At 39.9% G+C, this 25,842-nt stretch overlaps 1 protein-coding gene across 4 annotated transcripts in view; it reads left to right on the top strand.

The window, feature by feature from the left end:
* tsnare1 (T-SNARE Domain Containing 1) overlaps positions 1-25,842 on the top strand; it is a 242,069-nt gene that overhangs the window by 169,274 nt on the left and 46,953 nt on the right. For 3 of the 4 annotated variants that reach the window (XM_063487893.1, XM_063487894.1, XM_063487895.1), the window contains exons 10-11: positions 1,778-1,860; positions 25,618-25,727. In XM_063487893.1, coding sequence (XP_063343963.1) covers positions 1,778-1,860; positions 25,618-25,713 — 179 coding nt within the window. In that variant the 3' untranslated portion in view covers positions 25,714-25,727. Of the gene's footprint in view, positions 1-1,777; positions 1,861-22,076; positions 22,233-25,617; positions 25,728-25,842 lie in introns of those variants that run through there. The other variant, XM_063487896.1, reaches the window with a different exon arrangement.

Raw genomic sequence — 25,842 nt, 5'->3', positions numbered from 1 at the left:
TTAAATGGCTAAATTAGCTCCTCAACATGTCCTGAAGTTCTCCAGAGGCCTGGTAACGAACTAATCATGTGATTCAGGTATGTTGACCCAAGGTGAGATCTAAAACCTGCAGGGACACCGGCCCTCGTGGACTGAGATTGCCCACCCCTGCTCTAAACTATACAAACGATGAACAATAGAGATGTCACCCATCTCTGAACATTGGAGCTTTGGCTGCTGCCATGTTGGCCTTTTGAAGCCAAAGTGACTATGTTTGTAAAGCAGATTTTACACTATCTACATCTATAAGTTCACTACGGTCTGCTTGGGTCCCAACGAGATAAATTTCATCCTCAGACAGTAAGCGTGAGAGTCCATCAGTGTGTCTTCCTGTTTCTTATGGCCATGTGAACTAGTCCACAGAGAGTTTACATAACAATCCACCAAGCATGTTTATGCCCAGGCAGACTTTAAAGAAGTATAACAGGAATGGCTACTCAGGTCTCCAGCTATGCACAACTGAGTTTAATCTAGTTTTAACTTAGCACTCCACCATTATATGTAAACATGGAGCACTAAGTTAAAGTATAATGCATCACGCGCCAGGGTGAGTTCTAGTAATTACAAGTCCTGGTTGACATCTAAGCTTGTATTGTCCCATCTCACATACTTCATCTTCCCCATCTTGGTCCTTGAATACAGACCCAACAGGTCAGTGGATGATGCAGTTATTATGGCACTGCACTTGAGGTTGCTTTTTATGGACTTTAGTTATGCTTTTAATACCATCCTGCCAGCTGGGCTGCAGGATAAGATCTCCCAGTTCAATTCAAGGAAGCATGTGAGACTGGTATGCCATGGTTTAGACTTTCAGTGGATCAGCACTGCTTCCCCTCAGGGCTTTATACTTTATCCTCTGCATATCTCTCTATACACTAACAGCTGCACCTCCAATCACCACTCCATTAAACTCCCGAAGTTTGCGGTTGACACCACGCTCTCAGGGCTCACCTCAGGTGGGGTTGAGTCTGGAGCAACATGGAGCTCAATGCTATCAAAACAGTAGAGATGATACTGGACTTCCAGCTCCACCGGTTCCCATCTTCCAGCATGCCTGTCCAGTGGAGACAATCAAGTCCTTCCACTTCCTGGGAACAATCTCCCAGCACCTAAAGTGGGACCTAAAGATCAGCTACTTCAACAAGAAGCCACTTCCTGCACCAGCTGAAGAAATATAACCTGCCTAAGTCAGTGATAGTACAATTTTACTCCTCCATCATTGAGTCTTTCCTCACCTCCTCCATCACCATCTAGTACGCTGCTGCCACTGCCAAGGACAAAGCCAGACTGCAGTGTGTCATCCATTCCGATGAGAAGATGATTGGCTGCAATTCCCTACAAGACCTGTACACGTCCACAACGCTGAGATGGGCAACTAAGATTGCTGGCAATCAAATCTTCAGCATGATGATGGCAGAAAGATTGTTTCATATTTTGAAGGCCTTTAAAGTATATATTTGCAACACTGGTTTCTGAGGCATGATGTATGGCAAATATGTAGTGCATTGTTTTGACAGGGGTGTTTTTGCTTCTATACTACTATTACAGATATTGTGTATCATTTTTGTTCAATATGTACAATGTTATAGGTGTGCAGTGATTTCTGATGAGGTAAAATTCCTGCAACTGTAGTACTTGTGAGGCTCTACAAACCAGTAGTGAGCAAGTCAGTGAATGAATGAGTATTGTTGTATGTTGTTATATTAAAAGGAATCCAATCTGTTCTTTGTTTCCTCAGATAGTATTGAAGATTACATCCAGACAGCTTCTTCTAATGTGGAGTCAGCCAATCAAGAACTCGCCAAGGCCAACCAATACCAGGTAAGCACTGAATCGTCCCATGCTGCAGTGTGCTCCACACCTTGGAGTCATTTTGTTCCATTTTCATTTTGTGTACTTGACTGAGCCTTTTTATTGTAATGCACTCACACGAAGCTTAGCTTGATCAGCCATGCAAACAGGGACTTTGCTAACTAGATTACACAGCTTTATCACATCCCCCACTAGCATAATAACAGAAATGATGCAATTTCATGTCATACTTTACTAGCTTTTGCCTTCAGTTAAAATAATTGTATTTACAGACAGAAACATAAAATGCCTGCCTGGAGTCTTTTAAAAACACAAATCCATATACAGTATGCAATTCCTATTCTGTGAGCATGTTACTTCTACTAAGATAATTTTATGTTTTATTCTACAAGTGTATTGACTTTGGGAGGAAAATGCATTAACGGACAACAACAGCAGACAGAAATTAAATAGAATTTATTTTTTCACTCTCTGTGGTTTTTGGGCTACAATTTTGACTTCACAGCACATATTGGAGAGAGGTTTTATGAGATGCCCAAGGGCCTGCTTTCACTCTTTCTTTTTGAGGAAATATGTGTGTATTCTGCCATTTTGTCAGGGACTATCTCAGTAGGCCAGAGCTCTGTTTGGCTCTGTGCTGTGTAGGGCCCAGGCTATGGTAAATAATGTATCGACTGAAGTGTCTCTGGGTTAATAAAGGATATACCTTTTCCACATGTGTGACATATCTCTCTAGAGGTGCATCCAAAGTCTCTACCCACATATTTCGACAGACAAGCACATGTATTCTGATGATTGACATTTAGATTTAGGTAGAAATCCATCTGGAAATTGTTTTCAGTCTGGTATTGAAATGATATTTCCTTTGAATCATGGTTTGACCACTGGGCTAAACTTTCGTTTTGTGATAGTCACATGAATTTTTAACAGCAGCTTTAATATGAAAACAACTGCTGGGCACTTTCCAATGCCTGCCACGACTGCAGTGCTTTCTGTCTGTCTCTACATACTGCCGTTCGACTCGCAAGTGAACAAATGAGCGAATGGCAACAGCTTTCTCATTAATTGTCATTTCATTATCTCAAGGAGAGCTGAGCTGTGACCGAGCTCGCGCTGAGCAATTTAGCTCTCAGCCAATCCTGACAGCCTCTGTCTTAGCAGAGGCAGAGCAGCTGAAAGGAAGCAAAACAATAAAGGAAGAAGACGGAGAGAGAGACAGACAAGCACAAAGTCAGACAGACGCTCTCATCGCTGTCCCATGGCAACTCTAATCTGTGGAGAACACTGGCAAACAGAGCTGTCACCGAGAAGTCATATATCAAAGTACTGTTAATGACAGCAGCATTTTCATCAAATGCATAAATATTTATAGACTTGCATCATTCGTGCACTGTCAATGGTGCAATCTCTGTATGTGGTTGAAACACATCCAGTGTCTGTATATGTGTAACAGTTTGTACTGTATGCATTATCTGCTCATTGCAAGATTTTACTGACTTCACTGATTTCACTTTTATTTACTGCTGTCACTGTTAACCTACCAAGTGACACACTAACAGTGCGCACACACAGTCTGTCTGTGCTTCCACTTCATCTGATGGTTTGTCTGCTTTTAGTTTTCACCAGCTTTCAGTGCATTTGTCTTTGACAGACCCTTTCTAAATGTCATCTCACAAAATTTACTTCTGTATTCTTATGCTTCAACCAAGCACCAATCTCTGAAGGTGAAAATTCAAACAAAACACTAGTTCCTTGAATGGCCACTTGAGGCTGGCTGCAAAAGTGGATCAATCCACTTTAAAATGGACATGAAATACTACATGTATCCTGACAATCACAAGTGCTTTCTAACTTTCACACTCCAATGGATGCACCAGAAAGCAACTTAGGTTTAGCATCATGCCCAAGGATTTTTGTCATGCAGATTGTGGAAGCCAGGAATTGAACCACCAACCGTCCCAACCAGCAACTGACCTGCTCTACCTCCTGAGCTACAGCAACCCCGCACTTACATTTTGGTATTTCCTCAAGTATGAAGTTCTACTCAGTGAAAAGCAAGGACATGAGGTTTCCATGGTTTGTGCATGGGAAAAGAGAATATTCTATTGCTTAAAATAGTACTGCTCTGCCAGCTGATTGCGCCGCTCAGCCTGTAGACCTAAACCAGTGAGGAAAAAACAAACAGGGAACTGACAGTGTCAGACTGGTAACTAGCTTGTCGGTCAGGTGAACCACAGTGCGCCTGACTCAAACAACTCTCCTCCACACAGTCCCCATTTATAAAGGGCCCCACAAACCAAAAGGTTGATTTTCCACTTTCAGTGTAGCTAGCCAAACAGCAAAGAACTACTTACTGCTTAAGTAACAGAGAGTAAACGTGGACAGTATATCTTTGGTTTCTTAACATAAAATTTATTTCTGCAGCCAGGGGCAGTACAAAAGTGACCCCCTTACACTGCATTTTAGTTTTAGTGTCCTTTTTTTCCACTGAGCTACCAGCTCTGTCACTAGTTAGTTAATATAAACCAATGTAAGGCTACTAGTAGCAACCATCCAGCATCCAGCTTCACAGACAGTGTTAAATCTATGACAGTTTTCTAGAGTATGGTTCCATCATCAAAATTATCCTCACTATATGTAGTATTTTATGTTCACTTTTAAGTTCTCCAGGTCTCTGACACATCTAAGTAGCCAATCACATGGCAGCAATTTGTCTGTTTAAGATTTTAGACATAGTCAAGACATTTAGACAAGGCATGTAGACATGGTCATTCCAACTTGTTTTCTGGAACATCAGATTTGTGGCCATCTGTGTTCAGAATCAGAATCAGAGTCAGAAAGACTTTATTTATCCCCAAGGGGCAATTAACATATAATAGAGCAGCATGACGTTGAAGATAAGGACAGGGCATAAACAGGCAATAAGAGTGAGATACAGTATATACACAGTTTTAAAATTACACAGTTTTAAAATTAAAGGGACTGAAAGGTGAATAAATAACTGTAAGTGAGTAAAAGTGAATAAAGATGTTAATCTCCTATTTAATTTATTTAGATCATACTCATTTGGTACTAAGGGTTATGAACGAAATCATGAAAGAAAATACTGTCCACACCATTTCACACCAGTCTGAAGTGTTGATATTGTTGAATAGCTCAAGTCAAATGATTCCATGCTGTGGTTTAATTTCAAATTTCGACCTTACTATCAAGATTTCGCAGTAGGAATTGAGACTTGACGATAGATTGAGAGAATAAAAAATGTAAATTAAAGAAAACTAAATATACTAAATGTAAAGGTGTAGACTTTAACTTTTCGTAATTCAATTTCAATTCAATTCAATTTCATTTAGATAGCGCCAAATCACAACACCAGTCGGCTCGGGGCATTTTACACATTTTTATACTGTAAGGTAGACCATATATACAGAGAAAACCCAACAATCATATGACCCCCTATGAAAGCAAGCACTGTGGTGACAGTGGGAAGGAAAAACTCCCTTTTAACAGGAAGAAATCTCTGGCAGGACCAGGCTCAGGGAGGGGCGGGCATGTGCCGCGACTGATTGGGGTGACAGAAGGAAGACAGGATAAAGACATGCTGTGGAAGAGAGACAGAGATTAATAACAAGTGATGATTAAGTGCAGAGAGGTCTATTAACACATACTGAGTGAGAAAGGTAACTGTAGAAGAAACACTCAATGCATCATGGGAATCCCCCAGCAGCCTACACCTATTGCAGCAAAACTAAGGGAGGATTCAGGGTCACCTGGTCCAGCCCTAACTAATCTTACAAGTAGAGATAGTGTCTAGAAGCTGGTTCCACAGAAGAGGGGCCTGAAAACTAAAGGCTCTGCCTCCCATTCCACTTTTAAATACTCTAGGAACAACAAGTAAGCCTGCAGTGCGAGAGTGCAGTTAATTAAAACATTTAGAATACAAGAATAAGAGGGAGTGGGCACATATTGTTCACATAAAGTCATTGAGTGATCACAGAAATCACGTACAAGCAGAGAGCAGCACCCTGCTGAACTCAAATTTTAGGCCGTTTGCTCAACCTAGCAGTCATCACAGTGCAGTACTTCCCTGCAGTAGAAATGAGACTGTGGTAGCATGCAGATGCTACGCAGACAATATGCAAACTGGACAAGTCTGTTGCATCCAAATGATTCTGATTTACTAACATACACATGAGTGCACAGCTCTAATAGTGCATAAACTTTCTTCTTTTTTGCCCAGGGCAAGATTCCATGTACATATTAGTAAATGAAGGCCATTGTTATCTATGTCTACTTCAACAGAAGAAAATACATTTATGGTTGTGAACAGAGTGCATTTTGTTAGCTTGAGGCTGAAGTTTGATTCTGTGCTTCAGTTAAACAATTCATATTTGTGGAGTTAGGAGGTCTGCCCACTGTTGAAATCACAGACATTTTACTACACCACACCCTTTCCCATGATAGGTTCTGATAGGTCTCCACTGTGCCACCAGTTAAACACAAAAAAAAAAATAGAGACAGACTTTTTTTCTGATCCTGTAAAAGTACATGCATCAGAATACCAGGAACTGCATGAAACTAATATATAGCACCATGATCTGAGTCGGGTACAGCAGCTAGTTATCAGTTAGTGGGTGTTAGATCTTCACCATCACTCACTATTTCAAAAGGTAGTATGTTGAATTTTTTAAAGTAAAAGTTAGAAACTGCAGATGCTTGCGTGCCAACGCCAATATTGTTATCATAAAAAGATTGAGCAGGACACAGAGGAAGAAGTGGGAGATGCAACTGGGCACTTAAAGCCAAGCCTGATTGTTGCTGAACTCCTTGATGCACCAGTGCACAACACCAGCAATGGTCAATTAAGAGCGGTTGTCATTTTCTTCTGGTGTCCCGCCTTGTCAACTCACTTTACATTGAAAATAAATTGAATCTATATCCATTATGTAGAGGCAGATTACTCTCCCCTCTGCAAGTGTCTCTAGTTGCTGTGATGTTTTATCACCTCATCTGTGTTCAGCGGAGCACGATGAACTCTGATTGTTGACGGTTGTACAAGAAGGTTTATAATTACTAATAAAACATGTGTTATTGCAATTCAGTGAGCAAAGGCTAAAGCCGTTTAAAAAGTGGAAAGACTCACACAATGACTGAACCATTATTGACTGGAAAGGGGATGTTCACGCCAATGATGATGTCATTGTTAAGACTTACAACTCCATCTATCTTCAGATTTGAAAATTGATCTCCCAGTGAGCACCTACTTTCTCTGACTCTCAAAAAATCAATGCACAGTTTTCCTCTGGCTAAACTGAGAACAGTATACAATGCTGGCTATCGTGATCATAGGAGGACCAATAGAAGAGGGAAGAAGAAGACATACAAAGGGATGATGCTTGGTAAATGAATGGACCTATCTATATGTATACACATCTAAAGTGGTGCGCTTTTCACAAGTAAAGTAAGGAAAAAAGAATCACAGCATTCCAAATCTCAGCGATCACTGCACTTGAACTGAAAGGATGTGCCAATGCTGACAGGAAAACTGGCTTTTTGCTCACTCTTCCTTTCAGTCCCTCTGGACTCTTTATGTCACTTTGAAGGATATGGAGTGGAAATAACAGTGTTTGAAGTTAACCAGGTTGATGCCAGTGACACTCCTCTGGCTCTGCCCCAATCAGCCACAGCTGGGCTGAGCATTTAAAAAAGAGAGCGAAAGCCTAACTGCAAATAAAACTTGGATGCATTTCAGAAATGTTTGTGAATACACATTTTTTATTGGATCTAAAAATATATGGGACGTAACCAGTAAATGTGGAGTACAGTATAGCTTAAATCCACCAGACTGCTCGCAACTTGGTCGGGTTAAAGGGTTTGGCATAAGCAAAGTTCATCATCGCCTTTTACAGACACAATAAATGTCTAATGGCAGTCTTGATGTGAGGTTATGCTTCTACACAAAGAGAGGCAATTCAATCAACACTGAGGCTGCAAAACCCAGCAATGAGACACAAAGATGATTGACTGGTTGGATTTGTCTGTCAAAATTAAACGTTACGATGTATCTTTTGTTGAAATTTGTTTTGCTTTTTGCTTTAACTTCTGCTACATGCTCTTGGTGTGTGACTGCAGTGTGTTGGGTGTGGCAATGTGTCAACTGAATTTTGAATCTTGGAAGCTAAATTAGTAACTTGTGACTTTGAAACTAGCTGGTAGCATGTAAGAACTAAGGGAGAAGTTTGCTCACAAAATTCTTTCCTCCGGTCACTAGATCAGGCAGATACATGCATTTGAATTGATTTTTATTTCTGACACCCATCCTCCCACAAAGGGTGCCTCTCTCTGTCACAAACCAGAGATCTTTTACATGGTAGCTGAATGCGTTAACCACTACATTATGGATTATATTAAATGTTGTGACTCATCCTCCTCTGACTCAGTGAAGCAGCTTCTGCACTCTTGTTCTATGGCAGACAAAATGCTGTGCAGGCATGGGGTGGATTTTTTTTTCTTTTCTTTTCAAGTTTAGAATTGAAAGTAAAGGAACAATTCATATTTACAGATACTCTGGCAACAAACTGCTGCCTACAGAACTTTGATTAATAGAAAATCCCCAGTCAAAGAACCTAAGAAAAAAAAATAAGACTCTCTCAGAGGCAGTCATGCTGTTTGACTGACATGTGATCTTTGGAAAACACTGCACTAGAGCAGAAATCAGGTCTGAGCAACAAAGTATGAGGACAAACTGAAAAGAACACAGACAGCAGCGATTGATTGCTTAGCAGTAACATTTCAGACAACAGACTAGAAGACAGAGAAGAGTTATAGATTACCAATTTGTGTGAAAAGGTTGCATTGCTGTCCTGTGAGATGTAAACATGCCTTACATCACTATTTGTATGTTACTGTAGGTTTGTACACTGTTTCTTTTGCATGTGTGTCTACTCGTCAAGATGTAGTATGACATTGAAATTCTGTCTTGCTTCCAGAAACTCATTTCTACCTCGACTGTGACTTTGGTTTCTACAGCTCTAGGAAGCAAATGTCAGCTGGGTTGAAAGCCACAGTAGAGTGACTCTCAATGACAGCAGCAGCACAGAGACTGCTGGTGCTTGACTCTGACTCCAACACACTCATGATGTGAAAAGCCTTATAAAGCAAGGTTTCCCCCTATTGAATCCAGCATAACTGTACACACTACACATCACTGTGAGATTAGTTCACCTTGCTTGCTTAAGGTTAACCCTCAATAGCAGTGATGAAGGCTTCATTGTAAGTCAAGAAAAGCTTTAGACTAGCTTTATTATATTCTCTAACAGCTTAGTCGAATGAGCTGTGTCACTATAAATCTTATCTGTTATCTGTTTAAACAAAGACAGCTGAAGCAGCTAGTCAGGCTGGTTTCTTTAAGGCAACAGGCAGGAAATTACCAGTAACCAGTACCAGTGTTGGGAAGGTTACTTTTAAGATGTATTCCACTACAGATTACAGAATACATGCCCCAAAATGTAGTTTGTAACGTATTCCGTTAAGTTACGTGAGTAACATACTCTGAATACGTTGGATTACTTAATATATTGGTCATGCTTTTTTCACAACTACATGAATGTACAATTGCTGTGTGATTTATTACTATTGCTGAACCGAACATGATTATTTGCAGCTAGCAGGTTGTTAATGCTATCCATCAAGTCTAGCTCTCTATGCACTAACCTCAGCTAACACCAGCTAACAATGTTAGCTCGGTTGCAAGTAGCCTTCAGTAATAGTCATAAATCACACAGCAATAGTACATCAAAGATACTGATGTGGCACATAACCCTGGTAGCTACCACAACTAAAACAAGCTAGTTGCAGTAGGCTAACATTAGTTTTTTTAAAAAGAACTTACTTCCAGATGTTTCTTTAGGCTGGAGTCTTTTGATGCTGAGAGCAGGTTGGTTGCCGGTGTTGTGCCAAAAAGTGATTGCCTGCCAAAAACTGATTTCCAATGTAGCCGTGTGTTTTTTATGTGTAATATCGTTACGTATGTTCCTAAATAGACTTTGGTGAACAGGTATTACAAAGGGGTTATATATAAAATTAAAAAATTACCTGTTTCTCAAGTATCTTTGTAACTGTCTTACAATCAGCTCCTTTTTGTCCACTTAAAATATGTTTACAGAACTATTTTTGCATTTGTTGCAATTTCAGCCGTCCTCTTGGCCAGATTACTATTAAAAGAGACATTTTTAAAGTCAACAAGAATTTTTTTAACTGCATAAATAAAGGATACATAAAAGTCACTGCCACAAACTGATTGCACTGCTGGCTCTGTTGTGCTGGCTCCAGGTCCATGGCGTAACTGACACCACCAACTTTAACAGGACGCTTACATTAGAGCCTCTTATTGCGTGTTTGTTTGGGTTTCTGGGAATGCGTGGAATTACCAAAATTAAAGAGGGGATAGCCTAACATATGAAACAGAAAAAGATCGCTGTGTAATCCATTTATATCAACAAAGTAACTGTATTGTAATTATCACCTATTTAAACGCTAACTTTTACGGAATACAGTTACTCATATTTTGTGTTTTAAATGCGTAATGCTGGTACATGTATTCCATTACTCCCCAACGCTGACCAGTACATGACCATGTCTAGGTCCACAAATCAACTAGATCAGGAAATACTGAACTCCAGATTGCACACACCCCAGGTGTGTGAATATGGTGAACAAAGTTTGTAATGTAAAATTTTTTGAATGCTCAGTGAGAACTGGAAAAAAACCTTCATTAACACAAGTCTATTAACATGTAGACATAGCTCGATCCAATTTTATTTTTATAATTGAGAAAAACACGGCATCTACCAGCAGCTTCCCACCTCCATGGTCGATGCTATGTCTGAAAACTGTGCTATCTCACATGATATTTTGTTTGGTACTGATTGCTAAGAGTAGACAAAGGTGTGATCAGCATCTATACCTGAAATCTTTGTCACACATACTGCCCAACTTATCAACATACAGAGATTGTCTTGACATTTCTTTCTTTACAGATCTACGGTTGTGAAACCAGTTTGGTCCTGTCAAGCAAATTCAGAGTCCCTTTATTCAAAAAATGTTAATACTTTGAATAATGCTTCTGGTGTGTTGTTGCAAAGAATAAAGAGTGTACAAGTACATGGCAATATTTATGAAAAATGAGCAGCAGTATGCTACGTTGCTGTGAATAGTTGTGATCAGTATGCATGAGTCCATAGAGGAGATAAAGATATAAATCTAAGTAAGCATACATTTGGTCCCCTTTTAAACAGTGTCTAAAGTTAATGTCGGTATGTTTAAAAACTCCAGGAGGAAAATGAGCTTTTTCATGCATTATTCAACAAAAATATAAGAAATAAAAGAAATATGTTCTTCTAGATGAGACTAGTCTGAGTTTGGCTTGCTCTTCAATGCAATATTTTTTCCCTCTCAAATCCCACCTCAACCTTTCACCGGGATTCAAAGTACGGATATGACTTGGCCATCCAGTAACAAGCCATTCCTCCTGGATGGTTCTTGGTCAGTTTCTTGTGTTTTGTTATAATTCTGTATTATGGTTTATGTTCTGATTCTCTAGTTGTTATTGTTGTTGTTATTAACTGGTGTTTCGGTTTAATTGTTGTTAAGAGTTTAGTTCTTAGGTTTTGATTCTGTGCTGCCTCTGCTCAGTGTCTAGTCTGTGCCTCTGTCTCTGTCCTGGTCCCACGTCTCTATGTTCCCTCTGTTGCCATGTCTGTAATGTTGTGTCTCTGAGTCTGTGTCCGTGCGTACTTGTCTTATTTCCTGTTTTACTTTGATCATCATGTGCGCTTTGTTATTGTGTCTAGTTTTACCTCCCTTGTCTTGTACTGCTTAATTTTTCTCAGCTGTTTGCCTCCTGTCTCGCGCTCCCCGATTACTCTGCTGTGTATTTTAGTCCTTTGTCATTCACTGCTTGCTGTCATGTCGCGCACAGTGTTGCCAACTTGGCGACTTTGTCGCCATATTTAGCGAGTTTTCAGACCCCCTTAGCAACTTTTTTTTCTAAAAAGCAACTAGCAACAAATCTGGCGACTTTTGCTGGTGTTATTGGAGACTTAATGACAGACTTTTTGGTGTGAAAGCACATATCGCTCTTACTCTCAACAAGCAGCGGGTTCTGCCATGGGCACCTCGCCAGTGCCAAAGCGTTCACAGGATAGTCCTCACGCACCAGTCGCCCCCAGCTGCTGTCAGAGCAGATGGTCACTGCAGATCAGGTTTCCATAACACAACCTGACACAGACAACTATTCACACCAATGTAGAATCACAGATTATCCTAGTCAAATGCAAGTCTTTGGACTGTGGGATGAACTGGGGTACCTGGAAAGAACGCATGCAAACGTGGAGAGGACATGTAAATTCCACAGAAATGCTCCAGCCTAGATTTGAACCTTCTTGCTGTGAGGCAACATTATTAACCACTGCACCACAGTGACAGTCCTATTGATAATCAGTCTGCTAAATTAACACCTATCATGTCCAAAAACACTTTGCCATAAGTCATGACTGAAATATTCCTTTGACCACTGTGGAAGCCAAATGGATATTCTTTGACTCTTTGGAAGCACTCTGCCAGTGACATCTTTCTGAGGTTTGGGTGTGTCTGAGGGCTTCCTCTCCTATTTGCTTCTTCCGCTGCTTAGATCTTTTTCATGATTTTTCATGTGTTTGAATTAACTAGTAGTATTTCAAATAGCCTTCACACACACAAAGCTTGCAATGTTTTCATTTACAACTGTAAAATCTCTCTGCAGGACACTCCTCTTGGACTCTACCATCATGCTCTCACTCACTGCTGTGAACATATGTGTGCTTAGCACCACTGAGTCACGTGATGGCAAGAAAACAAAACACAGGGAAACAAAGTGTGCATGCAAAATGTGAGAGGAGCAGTGTTTGCATAGGGATGTCTAATTTGAGAAACTAAAACTAAAGCTCCAACCCCATTAAGCTAGTTTAAGTCCTGTACCAATATCAGTTAAATTAGCGGTTGAATATACATAGAAGGCTTCCCATTACATATCGGCCCAGGAAAGTGTAGCAGAAGCAATGGCCACTGCTTGCTACTGTGAATAACAAAAGTGACACAGAAACAGGTGAGTCATAACCAGTGATGAGATAGTCCTCAGGAGTAACTGGTCAGACTTATCTTTGCTTACATTAACATCAGCAAAAACAATGTATGCAGGGGTTTGCATGGCCAAATAGCAAGTAGATGTAATCTAGATATAATATCTAGATGGTCCATATGTTGCACCTTTAATGTTACTTTTAACAATAATGTATTGTTTCATTGAATTATAAATGCTGTCTACTTTCATACTGTGGTAAAATCTGCAGTATCCAGCAAACTGTTCTGTTTGAACTTTCTTATTTTCTTATGTTGCTGAGGTTAGAGAGAAGCCTCAACCATTTGTCTACCATAGGTAGACAAAATAACAGTCTTTTTTAAAAAACAAAAACAAATGGCCAATCAATAAAAGGCCAAATATGCTGATGTTTTTCAGGCTTTTTGTTTCACTATTGACAATGGCTGCCTCCCCCCAGGGTGCCAGGATTGGCCATGAAGTCTGTTTTTATTTGCTGCTCCTCTTAAATATCATAATCAGGGTGACTGCATGGGACTCTGAGTTTTATGTAAATGACATATAAGCCGATTACAAGTGAGGCAGTTCCGCTGTAAATATTATTTATTTTATGGACTTCCAATTTTCCCGACCAGATGCGATAAAGTGAGAATACTATTATGGCCATTATCACTGCATTGCATTATTGTTGTATTATGAGGATATTTCTCATGTCACACAAGGTAAGTAGTTTTTTCTCCCAGAGACACTGGAAATTTGTCTTCCATGTGAGAGAGGCAGAGATAAGACAGATTGTTGATTTGTATGGCAGTGCTATCAGCTTTAATAGTTCTGATGTGTTTTTTCTATATTCTCCCTGGAACGAAGGGCCGTTCTGGAAATGTTTTATGGTTGTAGAAAGTGTCATGGGGCTACAGAAATATTGGAAAGGTGAATAAGCCATTCTTGTTTCTCTCCTCTCAAACTAATATCTCCTCCTTCACCTTGACCAACACTGCTGACCTTCATACAGACAAGTGGGATTTCTCATACGGGGATAGCAAATGACTGGGCTGCAACACATGCAAAATAACGACAAGTCTTGAAGGCTGTTGAACTAGAGAATGCAACAATATTCCCTATTAGGGTAGATAGAGTGCATTTTCATACTGTTTCCTCAAGGATGAGAATTAATATCTGACGAAATAACTTAAAACTTGTGGGTTTAAATAACAAGGAGGATTTTTTTTAATATATATTTATATATATATATGTATATATATATATATATATATATATATATATATATATATATATATATTATTACTACACAGCATCAATTTATGAGACTAAATAGGCTTTAGTAAGTTTTACTATGACCTTTAAAGATTTCATCACATTGATTTCCTCAATATTCAAAACGGCACCTGCTTTCAGTCCAGTCAACAATGCCAGAACTAGTTGTTCAGTGTCATTTTAAAATATTGATGCTCAGAGATGAAAATGCCTAAGAGAAAAAGTGCAAGTTAGAGTTCAAACGGAGCAAGAAAGCACTCGTGAAATGTGTTGTACGTGACAGGCTGTACAAGACAGTGATAGAGGACTCAGGGGAATCATTTCTCGTCTTCCTGACACAGGTCACTGATGTAGTTAAAAAGCTCAGTGGAAGCACCTTGCCCAAGGTGCAAGAGTAAACCCTGGATTTGCACTTTACTTTTACACACGTACTGCAGGTGTTTTTGAAGAAATCCTATGACCATATCTTCAAAGGTCTTATCTGGAGGGTGCTTTGATTATAAGGTGCTGCAGTTGTAAACATGGCATTCTTTGTAGCTCTTTCTTAGTGGATGTTGAATTCCGCTAAGTTTGATCTTTGTCACCTCTTGTATTTGTGATTTTAATGTACAGAAATTTGAGGTACAAGCACAAGATGTGAGGACCTGCTTTGATAACTTCAGACTTGCATCTCTGCTTTTTTGCCAATAATGTGGTTCTGCTGGCTTTGTCAGCATGTGACCTCCATTGTGGTTTACGTCAGTTTCCAGTCAAGTGTGAAATGGTCAGGATGAGAGTTAGCACCTCCAAGCCTTAGACCAGTGTTCTCTGTCAGAAAAAGATTAATTGTTCCCTATGAGATGTAAGGGAACTGTTGCGTAGTGTGGAAAAAGGAAAGCTGATGCATCAACTGTTTTGTTCGCTTGTCAGATGCAATTGAGCCTAATCAAAAGTGACCCTGCCCTGCCCTGACAAGGTCACAGCTAAGTCATTTCAATTTTATATATATACAGAGATAAGTTCTTAAAGGTTTCCAAAGCTACTCATGAATAACCATTTTTGGTCTGAGAACACCTCAGTATTTCCAATGATGAGCTGTGGTGTGCGCCTGTTTTATTTGCTCCCACTGCAACCTGGATGTAAAAGAGCAGTAGCAAAACTTACATAGATGGGTCTCTTAAAGGCGTTAAAGCCCTCATAGTATTGCATCACCCCAACAGAACACTTCAATCTCTGACTCTGGTTTACTTGTAGTTCTTAGGATATTTAAAAGTAGTATGTGAGGCAGGGAGCTGGTTCCCTCTTCTGAAGAACCAGCCCCCTGTTTGGATTCAGGAGGCAGACATTAGTCCTTAGACCTTACTTAGGGCTGGATCAGGTGAACTTGGCGCCTCCCATAGTTATGCTACAATAGGCCTAGGCTGTTGGGGTCTTCCCATGATTAAGTGGTTTTTTTTTCACTTGCTCTATGTTTATACACCACTCTGCATTTAATCATTAGTTATTATTAATCTCTGGCTCTCTTTCATGGTGTGTTTGTTGTCCTGTCTTCCTCCCCTTATCCACAACCAGTCGTGGCAGATGGCTGCCCCTCCATGAGCCTGCTTCTGCTAGAGGATTCTTCCAGTTACAAGGGAGTTTTCACTTCCCAAGCACTTGCTCATAGAGAGTCTTCTGATTGTTGGTAAATGGACTGATTCTTAGTGCTTTTCTACTCTCCCAGAGTACTCAAAGCGCTCTATACAACATGCCACATTCACCCAATCACACCCATTCTCACAAGCACTTTATCTACACTCAGTGCTTTCTAAGTACATTCTAAGTACATTCACACACATTCATACTGCATGCATCGGAGAGTTGAGGTTAGTATCTTGCCCAAGGATACTTGACATGCAGACTGGAGGAGCCAGGGATCGAACCACCAACCTTCCGATCAGTAGGTGACCTGCTCTACCTCCTGAGCTACAGCTACAGGTTTCTGTTTTCTCTGTGTCATTGTAGGGTCTTTACCTTACAGTATAAAATACCTTAAGGCGACTGCTAGTGTGATTTGGCGCTATATTAATACTGACTGAATTGAATTGATTTTAACTGAAGTCTTCCTCAAAGAAACAGTAAAGGCCCAATCAAGTGGCTTTATTGTCAACCATATACAGTGGTACAGTACACAGTGAACCGAGACAGCGTTCCTCCAAGACCATGGTACTACATATAACAAAAAATCAACACAGGACTACATACGGTGCAAGTGTGCAAAAATTGCAAAAAACAGTGCAACACCAGACAGAACAGAACAATACTGACACAAGACAGTGCAATAGAAAAGTGCGACGATGACAGTGGAGACTGAGCATTGTGCAAAAAGTACTTGAGGTATGGAATGTATAATGGTGTGTGAGTGTGTGTCAGTCCAGTTGCTGAGTGTTCAGGAGTCTGACGGCTTAGGGGAAGAAAGAGTGTGTGTGAGGGGTGTGTGGGGTCCTCCGCAATGCTGGTGGCTTTGTGGCTGCGATAAGTGTCTGTAATGGAGGGAAAAGAGGCTCCAATGATCTTCTCAGCTGTTCTTACTATCTGCTGTAGGGTCTTGCAGTCCGATATGGTGCATTTTTTATACCAGACAGTGATGCAGCTGCTCAGGATGCTCTTAATAGTCCCTCTGTAGAAGGTCGTGAGAATGGGTCGTGGGAGATGAGCTTTTCTCAGCTTTTGCAGGAAGTAGAGATGCTGTTGGGCTTTCTTAGATATGGAGGTAGTGTTGAGGGACCAGGAGAGGTTCTTCGCCAGGTGAACACAAAGGAATCCGGGGCCCTTGATGACCTCCACATTGATGCTCTCCTGAAGTCGACAATCATCTCTTTTGTTTTGTCCGCATTCAGAGACAGGTTTTTGACTCTACACCAGTCCGTTAGCTGTTGCACCTCCTCTCTGTATGCTGACTTGTCGTTCTTGCTAATGAGACCCACCACAGTCGTGTCATCGGCAAACTTGATGATATGGTTCAAACTGTGTATTGCTGCACAGTTGTGAGTGAGCAGAGTGAACAGCAGTGGGCTGAGCACAGTGCTCAGTGTAGTAGTGTTGGAGATACAGTTACCAAGCTGGACTGACTGAGGTCTGTCCGTCATAAAGTCCAGGATCCAGGTGCAGAGGAAGATTTTCAAGCCCAGCTGGCTCAGTTTTCAATTAAGGTGCTGAGGAATTATTGTGATGAATGCTGAACTGAAATCTATGAACAGCATTTGTATATACATGTCCTTGGCGTCCAGGTGGATGAGAGCCAGATGTAGAGTGGTGGCGATGGCATCATCTGTTGACCAGTTGGGGAGATAGACAAACTGCAGTGGGTCCAGTGCGGGTGCCAGCAGGGTCTTAATGTGCCTCATGATGAGTGGATTCTCTGGCCGTGTGAGCACTTTGCTGCTCTGATGGCTTGAGATGGGTTGATCCGCGATGTTCTCAGGGCCGCCTTGTCACCTGCTCCGAAGGCGGAGTCTCAGGTCTTTATTAGCTCATGCACCTCTGCAGTCATCCGCAGTTTCTGGTTGGAGCGTGTTATGATAATCTTGGAGACAGTGACATCATTGATGCACTTGCTGATGTAGCTGGTCACAGATGATGTGTACTCCTCTAAGTTGGTACAGTCGCCATTTGTTGCAGCCTCCCTGAACATGTCAGTGTGCTCAATACAGGCAGAGATGGCTCCTGCACACCAGGTTCTCACCTGTCTCAGAACTGGTTTGCAGCGTCCGACGAGTGGCCTGTATGCCAGAATTAGCATAACAGACATGTGATCTGAGGTGTCTATATCTGAGGTGGGGGCGGGGCTTCGCTCAATACACTCTGGGAGTGTTTGTGTATACAAGATCCAGCACATTTCCCCCCGGTCGCAAAGTCCACATGTTGATGTAATTTCAGGAGCACTGACTTGACGAGAATAAACAGTCCATCGGGGTGTGAGTTCTGCAGCTCGCAGAGCGCCTCTTTAGCACTAGCCCTGGGTGGAAAGTACACTGCTGTAATGAGCACAGTAGTGAATTCCTGAGGTAAATAAAAAGCTACAAACCAATACAAACCAGCGATGAGCAGTAATTAGAAACTAGCACAGAGTTCTTGGACCATTCCATGTTGCTGTAGACACACAAGACACCACCGCAAGTCTTACTGCACAGAGCTGCATTTCTGTCATCACAAAAATGAGGTGAGCCTGTGTAGCTGAATGACAGCATCCGGAACTCTGTCACTGACCTGTGTTTCTGTGAAAACAAAGATACAGCAGTCCCTAAATTCATGCTGTGTGGTCCACTGGAATCGGATGCAGCCCAGTTTATTGCCCAGGGAGCAAACATTTGAGAGCAGGATTGATGGGCGGGGCAGCTGGCTTGGATTTGCTCTTAGCCTTGCTCTTAGCCCCATCATGTTAGCCGTGCTTCCGCTTCCTCGCACACTGCTTTCGGCGACCCTTTCCTCTGCCACCGGCATCAGGCGACGCCAAGGAGTGGAGGCCTGGTTCCGTAGCAACCCGAGGAAGCCCAGTGCTTCCTCGGGTTGAAGTTCCTGATGATGAAGCTCAGTTTTTGTATAATGCTTGTAATTTCGGAATCTTTGGCATTGGTTGACACGAACCCCACTTGTTCTGGTGTCCATGTGGCTCGGAAGTCACGATAAAAGGTGATTAAAAAAAACAAAAAAACAGCACCATTTAATCTGCAGAGGCAGATTTGAGACAGCTCTAATCTCGAAGCAAGATTTAAGCAGAGTCTGAATTTTGTTCCTAGAGGAGTGCAAATAGCGATCAAGGTTCTATAAAAAAAAGAAAGATTAAAAAATTACTGATAAACATTAGCAGTTACCTGTGAAATGTTTTAAAAACAACCAATAAAATAATCAAATTGCTAGTGGTCAGATAGAGAGTTAGAACCAAGCAGTAGAATTTTAAACTAACTGAAATCTCTCCTTTACGTTAGTAAGTAAAGTGCTTTACAGTAATTAAGTCTGAACATGATGAACCGGTGAATGGCTATTTTTAAATCTGTGAATGAAAGAAAGGGTATTATATCAGAGCTCATCCTAAGCTGAAGGAGACAAAATTACACCACAGTCTGAACAGTAAAGGGGAGACGTAAATTAGAGAGTTTTCCAAGATTTGGAGCCTCTTGTAAATAGACAGTGGGAAATAAAACAAACAAAATGGTAAATTTTATAGAGTTAGTTGTCAATATATGTCCACACCTACATAATCTTGAGAAGGCTGTAAAATGTTGTCCAGTAACAGTCAGTAATTCAGTGACTCTCACTTCTGTCCGATGACAGTGATACCAAACTGGTCTGACACTATCTGTCCCACTATGAGGTGAGTTGTTGAGGATATCCTGAACTTTTCTTTCAGTAAGCACGGCTGTTTTTGCCGCTGTGTGCTTTCTTTAAAGTTGAGCTAACATTACTGGACATTGAGTATTAGCTTGTAATGAGCACAGCATTAAAATTATCTGGGATAATGTTAGCGTTTAACCAGATAGTGTTGTTATTTAGCCAGCTTGCTCTCAGCTGTCTAGAAGGTGACAGGAGGGTTGCATTCTTGACAATGAGTAATTGCAATTAATCATGTTTTGTGCGTTAGAGCCCTTACTTCAGTTTAGGAGATGAGGCTTGATGTGAAGAAGAAGAGAATGACATTTTACCCAGATGCCGGTCACGTTGTCTCTTTTGTGAAGGGAACTCCTCAGATGATTTTGCGTCTGTGGCATTCCAACACCTAGGAGCTCTCCTGTCCTCTGCCTTTGGCATACTATGTATGTGGCAAGTCTCTAGCTGAATACATATAAAACATGATTAGGTAGGACAGCGATGTCCATTACAGCCACTGTATTCAAGATTCCGTGTCCAACATGACGGCTTCCACAAACTAGCACTTGCTCGTATGTATTTTAATTTTTGAAAGATATAATTACAAATTAATTAATATATATTGATGAGTAAAAGATTCTTTTTTTCAATTAAATAACAATAAACAACTCACTGTACCTTTAACACAAGAAGTAGGAAGCATGTTTGTTGTAGCATTCAAAAATGTGCACATTTCTGAATGGTACACCAAAGTCACGCACACTTACACGTGGCCTGTAAAATATATAAATTTAGAAAAGTCAAGCACTCAACATGAGCAACATAATGACTCACCTACAAGAGTTAGAGCAGGTTATGTGGTTGTTCTTTATTCTCTGCTACAGGCTAAATTCCATGTAGTTCCACTTTACCTGTTGTTGTAGCTTTTATGTTGTAGGATGTGTCATTATGCAGTCCCTCTCTCTCCCTTGGCAGATCTAAACTGACATGTTATTTTCTGGTTTTCATTTGGAAAAAATAATCTTCTGTTAAATCAGTCTGGGTTTTTTTTTTTTTTTTTTTGCTGTTTTGAATTTTTTCTGATTGGCTCTAGGGCACTGAGAGTGTACATGTATTAGTTTTGGCCTTAGTCCTATGTTGAATTTTTATTATTCTTGTGTACTTTTATGTAAGGCCTGCACTGAACGAACAGCCTAACAACATAAAAAAAAAAGCACCAATTTATTTCTTTTGAAGAAATAAATAGAGGGTTAGACATTTACTTAAGACATTACATTTTGTTTCAGTGAATATGAACAACTAACAAGTAGCTATCTCAGATGGGATTGAAGTGCAGGCCTTCAGTGTGGTCTTCAGTTATATAATAATTGTATAATTTGAAATTCACTGCGGTGGTGTACTGAGTCAGAACTACAAAAATGGTTTCCTTGTTGGACAAATTAATTATTCTGGTGCTGTAATAACTCCAAGATCATTTCAAATGTGAGATGTCTGAACTTAAAAATGTGTTATGTTCATTATGATTTTTTTTTCCTAATTGACTTCTATTGTAATATGAAGGACATCTTTTAGCATTAATTCTTTTCAAGTTTCTAGTTCAGAACTGTGTTTTTATGTTTAAATTTTAAAATGCATTTACTAAGTAGTTCCACCGTTAGCAAAAATGTTACCAAATGACTTTTTCACCATCAACAGCACGACTGAAGATACTGACTTTGCTGCTAAGTATGGATATCAGTTCTCGTAAAGCCATATTGACTGTAAAAACAGATTCAATATGAACTCCCTTATATTAGACAGTAAAAGTGAATTTAAAACAAAGGTGTGACTTACACACTATCTTTTTACTGAGGGTATGCACCACCCATAAGCCCTGAAGTCCTGGCACCAAGGACACTTTCTTTGGCAGATTGTGATAAGAGCATCCCCCCTCTCTCCTCAATTGTCTCTGCCCCTGTGAGTCTCCCTGTCCTGCCTCTCTGCTTGCTTTGCAATCTGGAAAATTCTGGTTTTAAAAATACTGCAAGGCTTCCTTTGTTATACTAAGCCCGTTTTTGTTCCCCCTCTACCTTATTTATTTTGTTGTTCTCCTCAAATAACAGCAGGACTGGTCTACGCGAGCTGGAGGAAAAAAGGAAAGGAGTTTATGGAAGAGAGAGGCAGAGTATATAGTTTAGGGTGAGAGGAAGCTGCTGCACTGTCAGAGCTAGCAGGGAGAAGGAGAGGATGGCAGAGAAAGTTTACAAGGCGTAGTTTAGGAGGAAATGCGTGAGAGAAGCCGGGGAATCTGTGGTGGCCAGCTGCAAGAGGGGAGATAGCGGAGAAAGGCTTTTAATTCTCAATCCCCACAGAGCCTTTGAAAATTACCAATCTTCTTATCACAGACGCAGGGCTGCTTATGCAAATTGTTGTGGAGTGGAACGTTTAAACGGAAAATTACTCGACAGCATTTTTTCTCTTCCTCTTCCCTCTCCCTCTCTCTTCCACACAGAAAGCCTGTTTTGAGTCTCAGATAAGAAGATGAATTGCTCTCTCCGTGCTTTGAAGCGCGTCAGGATTTAAAGACTCCAGCCTCGGCTCTGGTCTAACGCCACTGCTCCCGCTGCCTTTGTAGCAGAAAACAGGCTGGAAAAAAATGGGAGAAAAAGCATTTCGAGACAACATAGATTCTCTGCTCCAACACATCGTCCCCGCCTGAGGAGACAAGAAGCAAACATATATATATATATATATATATATATATATATATATATACACACACACACACACCCGCCAACCAGATATGGCAAATAGTTGTTGACATGGGTGTTTAAAGTTTAGGTACTCTTTGGAATGAATCCTTGCCCTGTTTGAAATGTAAATTGTACCACAAGTAACAGGAAAAATAATTTGAAAACAGTATTAATACACAATTAGTTAAATTGTTAGCTAAACACTTAAAAGGGATTCACTATGATATGTCACGCCTTTTCTTGTGCAACTTAAAATATTTATTTCCACTCTACACAGACTGCTACAGTACTTTGCTATCTAATGACAACTAAATAAAAACATTTAATAAGACTTTTAAAAGAAAAAGAGTGCCCATAATTATTTTGAAGAATAACATAAGGGAAAAAATGTTCCCTCTGTACCATCAGACTCTACAGTCAGTAAATAAAGCAAACACAAACCAAAACAGACAGCATAACCGTACATTAAAACAAACGTATAATTTACAGAAAAATTCTAATCCTGACTAACTTTACAGGTACTATTTATACTTGTTTAAACAACTGACATAATGGGTATTAATTTCATTGCCATTGCAGAGTTACTAGTTCCTAGTTTATATGAAAACAAAAGAACCATTGTTTTTAATAATATGACAGTCAAATAAATTCTGAATGTGTAACATAAAGTGAAAACTGTGAAACAACAGACAACATAATACAATTTTAAAGATCGTAAAATTGAACATAGTGAGTAACGTCCCATTAAGGAGAAGCAATCAAGCTACACCTCGTTATACATCACCGGTAATTACAGAATCATGTAATTATATCATATTGCCTTAAACAGTGTTCAGCTTTAATGCTATATATAAACCCTGACACTGCAATCCATAAGCTCAGAACTATAATTATAAAATCTTGCAAATAAGTAAAAAAGAAAGAAAAGTGCATTCTTCAACAAGTCAAACATTCTGTGTTTTTAGCGTTGTGTGCTAAAAGCCTCTTATGACTGAAGCTATTAAGCACTGTAACATCTTTGTGCAAATCAGGTTCCTTTTTTTTAACAGGTGCTAATTTAATGATTACCTATTTAGCTGCTTTGGAGTAAAGAGATAAACCTGCAGAAGTCATTCTAGCATATTTTTTTCTTTGTGTTGTTCTCTTAATTTTAAAGTTAAGAAACGATATGAGTGGTAAACGAGATAATTAATAGATCAGCCTGAGACGCTGAATACGTTCAGGGGAAGAGCAATGCAGCAGGACCATTTCTATTCATGCATTTTATCAGTATTTGTTTGTGTGACCCGGAATCATCTTTTTCCTCTGAAGCTGTGTTGATCTCATTTGGCTGAAATGCCACTTTCTTTGTTCCGCCATGTGTATTTTCAAAATGTCAGCTGTTGTTTTTATTCATTCATATTCTAAGTGCATCAGCTGTGTGCTATGGGGTTGCTTTAAATTAGCTGGGGACGGAAAAGCACGCGTTGTGGCTATGTAGTTATTAAAATGGAGCTTGGCCTTTACATCAGTCAGTGCACCACATTGACATTGGCGAACACTGTTTGTGTGGAAAAATTATTAAAATCATGTAGATATGAATGTTGTCACTCTTATGAAATAACAAATGTTTGGTTGAATCAAAGCTGTCTTAGAAAAACAAAAGCTGGCACAATAACAAATATGAATATTTAATGAGAATCCAGTAGCACAGTCTTCATGTACACTGTAATTTCTAATTAGTTAACCTTACTAAGAAAAATCATGCCCACTGCTACCCTTAAGAAAGAAGTAAAATGGAATACAAAAAAATGTGTTGTACTAACAAAGTATTTTTATTGTAGTTTACACTCAAGTTTAACAAAAAAATTGTTTTGAATACTTAATATTTTAAGACAGAGGTACTCTGTACTAATGTGGAAGTTCCAGCAACATATGAATTATTAGTTGTATTTATGAAAACCAAGTGCTACTCATGTTATTCAAATGCCTCAGAAACCCATAGAGATCAATAAAAACTGGCACATTCTCCTAAAACAGTCACATATACACAGTACATATAATAAAAAAATAAAAATAAAAACACAGTTCAGTACAGTAGTACTGAACTGTGTACAGTAGTATGCATATTTTCTTTTTCTCTATTCTAAAACATCTGACTCTAAAAATGTAATTTACAACAGTGGAGGCATCAGTAGAAGGCCAGTGTGACAGTGACATGTGACATTTCCGGTAGGATAATTTGCACTCGGCCTAAATGGCAGAAAACAGATTTGGTCTGGCAACTTGGCATTGTTTATGTATAAAAAGTCACAATGATTAGATTAATGTTTGTATGATTTGGTGATGAACTTCTACACAAATAGACTGGTCAGACATTTATTCAGTTACAGTCAAAAGCTTGTAATTCAAAAGGTTTGCAGATTTTTAGAAGTCTGTTCTGCCTGATTCTACTGATCAAGATGTCAGTGGAGTCTTGATTAAAAAAAAAGTAAAAAAAAAAAATAATTGGAGCGTGAGCTAGATCTTATGATTTCTTACTGTTTTGCCTGTTTAGTTATTATCTTTAGTTATCTTTAGTTAATATACTGAGTTCAGTAACTGATAAAAGTTTCATGGTTGGACATGAATGTCAACTGTGATTTCGTGCTTTCTTGTTTAACTTTGCAAAGACAATGGAAATGCCACTACAGTTAACAGTACAGTTATTGAGTGGAGATGGGAGAAACCACAGGTTTGTTATTGTCAACACCAGTGGACTACAATGTGTCACCTGATAAAATACTGTAAATTTCCAAAGTCATTGTATTTTATAGTGTTTACATTCTCAGATGTTCTACTTGGTCAGTTTGTTTATCCGTCCATCCATTCTCTTCCACTTATCTTTTTCAGGGTCGCGGGGGGGCTGGAGCCTATCCCAGCTGTCTTAGGGCGAGAGGCAGGGTACACCCTGGCAGACTTGGTCGCCAGTCTGTTGCAGGGCTAACACATAGGGACAGACAACCCTTCGCAATTTAGCAACTTAGAATGACCAATTAACCAAACCCCACTAACTGCATTTTACGGAGTACCCAAAGAGAACCAAAGCAAGCACAGGAGAGGAGGACATGCAAACTCCACACAGAAAGACTTGATGGTGGACTTGAACTCAGGAACGTCTTGCTGTGAGGCAACAGCGCTAGCCGCCACCATACTTTACTGCCAAAACATGTCTCAACATATTTATCCAGCAAAAGATAATCTAACTAAATAACTTTTTTTTTTATTATAAATGTAACAGTAACATAACTCCACCCACTAAATTACCCTTTCTCCCCACAGAGACAGCTGAGGAAGAGGAAGTGTTACCTCCTATTGGTTGGTGCCATCATCCTCACCATCCTCATCATTATCATAGCTGTTTCAGCAAGAAAATGAGGTTGACCACTGTGGTAAGAGCCATCATCCACAACATTACACTGCAGTCAGGTACATGGCATTGCCAGATCCATATTATTTTCAATTCAGTTTTATTTATACAGCGCCAAATCACAAGAACAGTCACCT

This window comes from Pelmatolapia mariae, linkage group LG10_11, assembly GCF_036321145.2.
Source record: "Pelmatolapia mariae isolate MD_Pm_ZW linkage group LG10_11, Pm_UMD_F_2, whole genome shotgun sequence".
NCBI lineage: Eukaryota > Metazoa > Chordata > Actinopteri > Cichliformes > Cichlidae > Pelmatolapia > Pelmatolapia mariae.
This window is presented reverse-complemented; position numbering and strand designations above follow the sequence as displayed.